This window comes from Phodopus roborovskii, unplaced genomic scaffold (genome assembly GCF_943737965.1).
Source record: "Phodopus roborovskii unplaced genomic scaffold, PHOROB, whole genome shotgun sequence".
In the NCBI taxonomy this organism is placed as follows: domain Eukaryota; kingdom Metazoa; phylum Chordata; class Mammalia; order Rodentia; family Cricetidae; genus Phodopus; species Phodopus roborovskii.
In genome coordinates this window covers 545,587-556,091 of record NW_026126682.1, presented here as the reverse complement: position 1 = coordinate 556,091, position 10,505 = coordinate 545,587, and the positions used below count along the sequence as shown (strand labels likewise).

The 10,505-nt window shown below is 38.3% G+C and overlaps 1 protein-coding gene across 1 annotated transcript in view; it reads left to right on the top strand.

Annotated features, from left to right (window-relative positions):
• Positions 1-3,683: 3,683 nt before the first annotated feature.
• Sema3e (semaphorin 3E) overlaps positions 3,684-10,505 on the top strand; it is a 226,146-nt gene continuing 219,324 nt past the window's right edge. Inside the window, exon 1 of the mRNA XM_051174604.1 lies at positions 3,684-4,422. Within this exon, the coding sequence (XP_051030561.1) occupies positions 4,308-4,422 (115 nt within the window). The 5' untranslated portion in view covers positions 3,684-4,307. The remainder of the gene's footprint in view (positions 4,423-10,505) is intronic.

Sequence of the window (10,505 nt, the reverse complement as noted above, 5' to 3'; positions counted from 1 at the left end):
AGCAGCTTAACTGAAAGGCCAATAAAAGAATCAACAGGTTTGGTCTGTAATATTCAGCCTCAGCCATAGAAAGCAGCAGCTGCAGCATGGATGGGACACTTGAGATGCTCTGGCCTGGAGATCCTTGGCATAGCAGGACTAGCATAAGTAGAAGAGGGATTAGTGAAGCCAAAATTCCATGGCTACCATGAAGAAATTTTATCTTTAGTTCTAAAAAGGCTCAACACCATTGCTATTGTGATACTATGGCCTATTAATAGCTTTAATCATGATGTCCTTGAGGTGTGGTTCTGTGTTGTTCATGGATAAATAGTATTTATGACATCATTTCTGTACTGTACTCAACTGAAAAAGCTAAAGACATTTCCCACCATTCCTATAGTGACTCCAGCAATCAATTTACTTCCTATTTAGCCTCCAAGTATCCACATGGCTCTCTCTGGCTTTACTAGTGACTTATGCTGATGCCAGTGACAGACAGGAAGGATTCTGATGGATTGTCTGAGATCATGATTCCCAAAGCAGAATAAGTAAAGCATATATATACATATATTACTAAGTGAGTTTGTGCTGTTTGGCATCTCTCTCTCTCTCTCTCTCTCTCTCTCTCTCTCTCTCTCTCTCTCTCTCACACACACACACACACCCAAATAGCTTAGCATAAGTTTTTGATTTCTGCTCATATAACATCTGTTGTGTCTCTGAGTAACTTTCTCAGGAAACAGCCTCCAGTATGATGATTCAGTAATCCAAGATGCTTCAACTTTCTACCCCAGCATTCGTTGCTTAGTCCTCTGGTCTTGCTGCAGAAAAGCCCCCAGAAAGCAAAATTTCTTAGGAATACCTATTCCACTGTCTTAGGCTAGATACAATACATACCTTCTACTCATATTTCTTTGGTCAGAATTAGGTAAGTGGCTTCATAAATTGCCAAGAGACAAGGAAGATTGTGTTCCATATGCCCAGAAAGAAAGATGGGCTATTCCTGGTAGCAACAACAAAGCATAGTCTCTCAAAGTACACAAGATAATTTTAAACTCTGCAGAGATACCTGTTCACAATTTGTATTTGGTCTGGCATATATTTGAAGGATCTTAGCATGAGGCAATTGTTTTATTTTATATAAATTTGTTGGATTTTAATTGCCCACATTATAATAATAAAAATGGCAAACGAAGCACACTGATGTCTAATGTTTAGGTAATACTGGAGAAAGGAATTTGTGTAAACCAAATTTAATATGTAAAACTTTAACCAAATTGAAAGTCAGGAGTGTAACAGCAATCTGTCCTTTTAACATGATTCACAAGATGGACCAGAGTACCTACTGGGAAAGATTGTGTTAGAGGACAGTTTCTCTTCCACTAATAAAACTGGGAATTGAATGATTAATGTGTCTTTACCAATTGGAAGGACCAGACACTTCTGGTCTTCATTTCCCAACCTCTACCCTTACCTTTTCCAGATTGAGATTGTTCATACAGCAAGATTAACATCAATGGGAGACAGAATGAGACATTTGACTTGACAAGAATAACTTTATTTCTGCCATTGGTTACCTGATGTGTTCCATGGTGTCTTTCTATTGTTTAGACTGATGCCCTTACAGCGTCTCAAATCAACCATGGAATCCTCAGATAGTGCTGTTTATTCAAGAGACTAGAAATCCACAAAGACACTGTACTCACTGTTGATTTTATTTATTTATTTATTATTTATTTATTTGTTTTACTTTTTTCCCTAATCCAATGTCTTCCAAAGTAAATGGTAACTGTCCCAAGTATTATGACTTTTATGTCCTGGTTATGTCTATATTATTCTTGGTTTATATATAATTACTCAAAATAATTCCAATGTCCCAAATTGTATTGCTGACATGATAATTTGAGTGGCAAACCCACTTCTGAGGATTATTTTTAGTTTCTTTTACAATGAGAATGGCTAATTTTGTCTCAAAGACTTTCCAAAGGAGTGTCAAAAAACACATGAAGAAATCTGAGAGTTCTGGATGTTTAGTTTAACAGTCACTATTTTTATTTATTTTGCATTACCTGTATGTTTCCTATGACATGCAGAGAAAGGTAAAAGCCCATATAGAGGGTTAGAAGGAACACACAGGAAACATGATGAACATTCTGTGGTGTCCAAGGAATTGGTTACTGTGTTATATGAAGATGCTATGTAAATCTGAAGAAAAGCTTTAGCATCAATAGTGTTTTTTACCCCCATCAACTTTGTGTCTTAATGAGATAGCTGTGATGGTTAGTATTGCTTTAACCATGCAAATATAGGAGAGATTGCAATCTTAAGCAGATGTCAGTTGAATAAGGGTATTCATTTTAGTAAAGTGTACAGACCCTACCTACATTTACACTCTTCCTCCTCCCCTCCCCCCCCAATCCTGCCCTAAGATAATGCTGATAAAGTTGCTGCCTATCCTCTGGTTACTTCCATTCTGGAATAAAGTGAAAGAGACTTGTGAAGTCACACATATCACAATTAGATCTGCAGCTCATCAGCCTGGCTTTTAAAGCATACAAGTACCTCTGGTGACCACCCCATGCTAAGAGTCTACATAGTTCGTGTTGTTTCAGCGTTAAATACTGTTTAGAGTTTGTTATCTTTTGTAAACCTTGGAAATCTAATTATTTATAATCTCCAGTGACATTTACATGTTGCTAAATATACTCTGCTTGTATAAGAACATATCATCCTTTAAACATGGGTGAAGAATGCCCAGTTGTACTTTTAGCTTATGTGTAATGTAGGCTATTGGGATGACCTGAGGTAACTTTTTGCTATAATCGCATACATTTTAAGCACACAATTCTGAAGTCCTGTCCACAGCCATTGCTATGTAGGATAAAGAATCAGAAAGTCCCCATGGCTGATATCATTTGTTTACCATTTAAGTCTCAGCTGTCAGACCAAATTTCTGTTGCAGTTTATTGCTATCTTGAAATAATACAATTCATTTCCATGCCAGCAGCTCTAGAATGTTTGCTTTAGTTTTGGAAACTGATTGAAAGTACATTGAGAAGTTGACCTATTGTGTTAATCTTATTTACACAAACATGGTGTCATGAAAATAAACTCTGAGAGTACACAACGCTGAGTTCTAAGGCCTTCACATCCTGAGTTCTCTAATGTCTGTTACACAGACCCACCGGGTAGACAGTCTCCACTTTATTACGGACAGCTCACACGGAAAACTAGTACCTCGACATTTACTTTTTCTTAAATTTGAAGTGAGGTTTATTTTTCACTTTAAATAAAAATCTACAGCAAATCATTTCTTTTCATAATATAACCCATATATAAAACGATGGTGTGTGGGGGGGGTGGCATCACCACCACCACCACCACCCTAGGTTCTTGAAAAGGACACTTTCCACAAAAGAGTCTAAAGTAACATTTGTAAGATGAAACATGTACAGAAAGCTTGAATTGTGAACACGAGTCTGTGGCCAGAGTGACCAAATTAATCTGGTTACTGGATGGTGGCAGGGCATTTAAAAGTGGATTTATTTAAGGATTCCTCTTGGCGAGGGAGCTTTTAAAAGTCCTTCCCGAGGCCACGTCCGAGCCTTTTACATTCTTAAATAATCGGGGTATTATGCAGGTTCTCCTGGCCACGCCCCGCCAGGGTGAGGACCTGTCTCCCGAGCCCGGCGGGCGCGTCACAGCCGTGGAGATGCAGCGGGGCACGTGGGCTGGAGACACTTCCTAGAAACGCGCGCGGGCTCAACCCTGCCTGAACTTTCCTGTAAACAGCGCGCTGACAGGCGGCATCCCCGCTGGGTGGATCCCGCGCTCCGGGTCCAAGTGGCACTTCTTGCTTTTAATTAGCGAGAGGAGAGGCGAGGAGGAACTGGCTGCTCGGCAAGTCAGTGCAGGAGGCTGACTTCTGGGAGGCTGGGCGAAGAGCAGGGGGAGGCTGCTGCTCCGCTCCGGCTGTTTTCTCAATGAATAGCTGGCGGGGAGACTGAAGCCAGCCACAGCCTCCTCTTAACGCCGGCGGCTGGGTGACGGCGACAGCTCCAGCCGGGACCTGGCTCTCAAGACGCGCTCCTTGAACAGCCCTCTTGCTCCGCGCTTCTAAACCACTAGTCCCGAGGAGGGAAAGGCTTTGCGGATCCAAATATTGCCTGGCAAATGGCACTGGGGAATGGTGTTTTCTGATGACAACCCCTTCTGTTTGTGACAAAGCCTGTCGCCCGCAGTTGGCCCTGGAAGGAAGTCCTAAGTAAAACTCAATCCTGCCTTAAAGAGGGGCTGCAGGGGCTACGGGAGCGCCAGCACACACTATGGCACCGGCCGGACACATCCTCACATTGCTGCTGTGGGGTCACCTGCTGGAACTCTGGACCCCATGTCACACCGCGGACCCCGCCTACCCTAGGCTACGCCTGTCACATAAAGGTAGGTTACCTTTCTGTATCCTTTTGTTAGGAAAATGCCCAAATGGAAAGTCACTTAACACAGGTCCATTATCTTCCAAGACCTCAGAAGTGATCCTGCAAAACTCACCTACGATCATAAGCACCTCGAGTTAATATACCCTACCTCATCTGGAAAAAGTGTTAAACCGCGTGCCAACTTGGAGGTGTTATTTTTGCCCTAGAAACATCAGGTATTATTGTTGAGAAGTTCACTCACCTCTGTGCAGATCTGAGAAGGTGGGGCACAGTTACTAATAGCTGGAAAGGCTAAATCCACCAAATGAGCAGTAGGTATTGAAATACCACCACGTGCATTGTGGGAGGTGTATGGGACAGGCTTTAAAAATAGAGGTACACTTTGCTTTTTTGTTGGGTATTTTGTTTACGAAAGTGAGAGGAGGAAAAATTCCTGAGGAAAAAAATGATACCATCCTTGTGTAATTAAATGACTAACAACTAATACACATTTGCCTTCACACTGAGTCGGTTATTAGAATATTTTGATGTGTGGCAAAATAAAGCAGTTTATTGGAAATCATGGTAAACTGACTTATGGTGATTATATATTAATATAAACTAGCCTTTTCCTTTAAATGTGCATTAACCTTATTTTTACTGAAGGTCTATCAGAGTGTTTTATTCTGCACTTAGGTCTTATATTCATAAATAAATGATCAAAAGATGGTAAGTTTTGCATCAGGACCGGTCAAAATCAATCATGAGTCCTCTTGTCACCAAACAGACAAGGAACATAACTTGTTTTAAGAGGAAGTGATTTTGTTGACTTAAAAGGAATTTGAAATAAACTATTGGGAATGAAGTATTCATTACCACCACCAGTGAAGACAAGAACAGATGCAATAATAGGATTACATAAGAGCCATTTTTTTTTTCATCTAAGTAAGCTTCTAAATTGTCTTTCACTATGGAAAGAACAGACCTGTACATCTGAGTACAGGTAGAAGCTTAGAAGAAGAAGGTCTGAGTTTTGTACGACACAATTGGTCTTTTTGTCTTCATATTGGGCAGCAGAAGATGTAATGGTGGCTGTAGAAACTTCTCATTTTAATAGAGTATGAATATCTTAATTTTAATAATTTTCTTGTTGTATTATAGAGCCAGTACCAAAATTTTAAAAAAATGCATTAATACCACATCTGTAAAGTATTTAAAATGTAGTTAGCAAATGCCTTTTGATTTATTTATATTATGACAGGTATCCAAGTCTCTATAAGAAGCTATAACCAAATATATCAAGGGGCAAAATTGATGGGATGGAATATGGAAAAATGAGAATGCCAGAGATAATTAAGTTGATTCTCTTTCTTTTAAGTAGAGTTTGGAACTATTATGAATGAATTATTTTTCCTAATTACTTTTTCTGAGTGTGCATTGTTGGTATCTGTGAAGCCTACTGTTTTTTATGGGGATTTTATGAAAAAAATAAAACCGGGAAAATGAGTGGACTTGCAAAGCATTCTGCTGGGTGAGGTGACCCATACTCAGGCAGAAAAAAAATTATGTTTTCTCCCTGATATGTAGATCCTAGTTTATAATGTATACTGTAAACAGGGAGCAAGTGTAACTGACTATACATGTAGCATGACACTTAAGAGAGCAGACCAAGGAAGGAGGATGGAATTCAGGCAAAAGGACACATGACTCATGGAAGAAGATTTAGCTAGTTCTTTTCCTTCTAGTTTCAACTCTACTATATTTTCTTTTCTTCTTTGTGGTGAAAACTAAATAAAAATGTAGAGAAAAAAGAAGACAAGTAGATAAGCTGTCAGTTTTGACATGTTGCTATTCTGTTATGCCTTCTATTTATCTCTACACCTCAGGACTACTTGGCTTTTGATAGCTCCCTATCAGTATGTTTTTCAAACTGTCTCATTTGATTTTGAACCGGAAAGCTTACAATTTGGTGAGTGTACCAAAATTACATGGTGTAGTAGATCCCATTTTTTTTTTTTTATCAAGCTCGTCATCAAGATGTCTTTCTTAATCAGAGAAATGACTGTAAATGATTTCATGAGCTGTGTCATATGTTGTCAAGAGGTTATGCAAGTATTTGTGTGTACTAGACTGAAAACTGTCACAGGATTTCTCTGGTTTTTCTTCACCTTTATTGGGACTGACTAAAAGACACTTTTATGGTGATGATTTTAAACAAAGATAATGCAGAGATATCTGCAAGCAAAATGTTCTTAATTTGTGTGATTCAGTTAGAAAAGCCAGCTCTGAGATCACATTAGAGAGGCTACCTGAAGCCCCAAATGCTTGTTATGCCACAGGTGCCTTCAGTGACAAGGAAAGCAAAGGATGTCAGAGAAGGGACATCCAGTTCAGCCAGCATAAAATGAACCCTTTACTTCTCCACACTCTGGAATTCAGTAGATGTTTTAAAAGTCAAACATCAGGAATAGCGCACTGCAGGTTAATTGAAGTATTGAGTGGTGATAGTAATGTTGGTTTTTCAGGAGCAAGAGGATTTTAAGCAATTAAAATTACCAACGGATGTTCAGTCTTTCAACATAAGATATATGGGTGTATATGACACAGCATCTCTGTGTTGCTGATTGACCCTGCAGGGCAACACTGTCAGCTCCCTAGAGGTGGCCTGCAGTGTTCATCCATCATTCTCCTAGCAATGAGTGGTCTGAGCCACGTGGGAGAGAGGAGGGCAGTCATTTTTCTTATGCCCCCCCCCCCACTTCCAAGATTGGGGGAAAATTCTTTTCTGAAGAGAATGTTTAACTGTCATACACAAAGCTTGAGTTAATTTATATAAAAGAGTGGCAGAAAAATATCTAGAGGTCCACCAGTCCCTTTATTTCCCTTCCCTTCTAAGTAGACCTTTCCAGAAGAAGGGAACTCCAGAAGAAGGCAACTAAGTAGAAAGGAAGTATGACAAAGAGCACCTCCTAGCTTGTTTCCAAACATTCTTCACCTGGGATGGCAAGGGGCTCATTCCTTCAATCTTCTTACTATCTCATTACATCTTATTTTCCAGAAAATGTGTCCATTTGGGGCAAGTAGAGCACATGAAATGACAAGGCAATTCCTAGGCAGAAAGCACATGTGTCTTCTGATGCTTTTATAAGAACAAATAAGTTTAGTTAACAAATGAAATGCTGGGAGGTGATATGCACACCCTTAATCCCAGAATTTGGGAGGCCTAAGCAGGCAGCTCTCTGAGCTTGAGACCAGCCAAGTCAACAGAGGGAGTTCCAGGTCACAAAAAAAAAAAAAAAAAAAAAAAAAAAAAGAAAGAAAAAAGAAAGAAAGAAAGAAAATTTGGTGGTGGCAAGATACTATGCCATCCTGAAAGAATTTTCAGTTAAGATCTGAGAGATGAGTTGAGGTTACAATTTTAAATTTGAAGCGTATTCATGCATCATGTGCATTTAGTTATTTGCTCCAGCTAATGAGAATTGTATTGATGAGATTAAGAGATTAATAAAGAATGAACTTTCATTCAAGGAATTTTCTTTAAAAAACAAAATCCAAATAACTGTTTGTGATCCCCAAGAAAGAGCAAATGGAAAGAATGAGGAGGAGTCCTGAAGAACTAAGTTGTTCCATGTTGGTGTCTGTTCTGTCCTTATCTGTCACCATCCTTCATTAATGAGGTTACCGGGAAGACAAAAATAACCTTCTTGATAATAGAGTTGAGAGAAGGAAAAAACAAAAAACAAATTAGCAAAGAAGCAATCACAGCAACTGTGGAAAGGCCCCGTCAACTGAGAATCCAATCAGGGACAGTCAATCAGGTAGTATGGAAGATAGGAGTTCAAAGTCCCCATGAGAGATGATAGTCACAGAAGACACAGAGAGTGGTGCTTCAGCAAAACAGTGTTCTCTTGGGATGTTTGGGGAAGAGGCAGTTAAGTCACGATATGTAGACATTATCAATGGAGATTTAAGCTTTGAAGAGATACTCACACATACAAACCTTGCCCTGGAAAGTGCTAAGCAGTATTTAGGCATTCTAACTATTTACACACAAACCTGTCATAGTTCAGGGAGCTCAGGATTTGACATCAGCAGCCTCAATCCCATGCCATATTCTTGCTTATAATGGCAGCTTGTGCATCAGCGTGGAAGAAACTGATTGCTGCGTTGCCCTTCTCATATATTTCACTGAGGGTTAGAGAGGAGCTACTGTTATTACAATGCTTGTGAATGCATTTTATAATCTAAAACTGTGTATATTATGAACATTTCTTAAAAACTACCATGTTGATTATTTTTTAAGGCAGCATGTTCTAAGGGAAACAACCCTTGGGAATGGTAGAATTTTAGATATTGACAAGTGTTAAAGCAGTGCTGCTGTACAAGGAAGAATTTGGTCTAAAGTAATATAAAAATATTATGGTTGATTTTTGTAAACCGTTCATTCTAAAGGCCATCTTCTATACCTTAGGCTCTTAGTTATACCAGCTTAGAAGATCATTCGTCCATTTTCATTGTCAATTTTTCATGGCCAATATTTGTTCTGATTACTACAATATTTTACATCTCACGTCTTAATTTTTTTATATTTATAAAACCAGGACTTTGCATGACTGTCCTGGAGACTGATGTCTATTTTCTATCCTGGGGAAATAAAAAACAGTAAATAAATTAAAACAAAGCGATAATTTTAAGCTGCTATTTCCTGACCCAGCTCAAAGTTACCTAGCCAGTAACTACGCATTATCAGTACTGATATTAGTCACACATCTCTGGGTGTTAATAAATAAAAACTGGTCATAAGGTATGATTCATAACCTCAGTAGTTAAATAGAACTCAGGAGTAAACATTAACCTACATGCCAGACTCTACCAGGGAGTGTTGATGAGAATGAAATGATGACTTTACTAACAGTTTATATTAAGAAATAGACATGGAACAAAATGTGAAGAATTGTATGTTTTGTTGAGTTGGGCTTACACAAAAATGCTTCATGTAGAAAAGTCTATGTAAGAGTGTTCCTTATTGGTCTTATATTCTTATATTGATTGGATACTACATGGATAGTGTATCAGTACATCTTATATACCAAAGTCTCTCAGTCATTCTATGAGTCATTCAGGTCTTACTTGGATATTGAATATCACAGTAGAAAAACTGCTATTTCTTCTTATAGAATTTAAGGATCATGAGAGTCAGGAGTTTATAAAGGAACTAGATGATAATTTAAGTGTGCAAAATCATCATAAAATGCTCATGAGGGCAACTTTGTATATGTTAAATGGGATCCATGACAGCTCTTGATTAATAAATATATAATAAAAATTAGGATGTCATAATGAAGTATTCTTTTAGCATTTTATTTTGCCATATTGTTGTCTCATTAGTTATATGTATTTATCACTTAGCCTCAGGGTATTTCATGGAAGGATCTTTCTGTTTCTTTTGCTCTTCCTGAGATGAGATCGCTTCTCAATTCCTTGCTTCAATTCTGTGCATACATAATAAACCAGCAAGCTATTTAAATTAGTTGTTACTGGGAGAAATTGTTAACAATCTGTTGAGTCAGTTTTGTTTTGTTATTGATATCTAAACGGTTCATCGCAGGCTCCTTTATTTTCAACTGTTCTGTGGTTAAGTTGAGGAATTTGATCAGCAGGAATCCAGAAATGCACTCTGAATTCATGTACAGCCCTTCAGATTCTGTCATTGTGGTAAGGTTTCACAGGTCAAACCCAAACAGTACTGAAATGAAGTGACTCAAAATATCTTCTAAGGGTGCATGGTGATGAGTTAGATCACCACTGTGTGACTAGCTCACACCTGATGCTTCAGAATACGCAATTAACTGTATAAGAATATGATTAGGTATATTCAATAATGGTTTCCATAGCCTAGGCTTTGAAACTTAAGAGAAATGTTAATGTCTTTAGATAGTCCTTAGACATCAGCAAGCATTGTTCTCTATATACATCATAAAAAATGACAATGGATTTTTAGGTGAGATATTTAAAAATGTCAATGCCACATGTAAACCAAAGGTTATAGATTTTGCTCTTGAGGAAACTTTTTTTTTTTTTTTTTTTTTTTTTTTTTTGTGACTAATG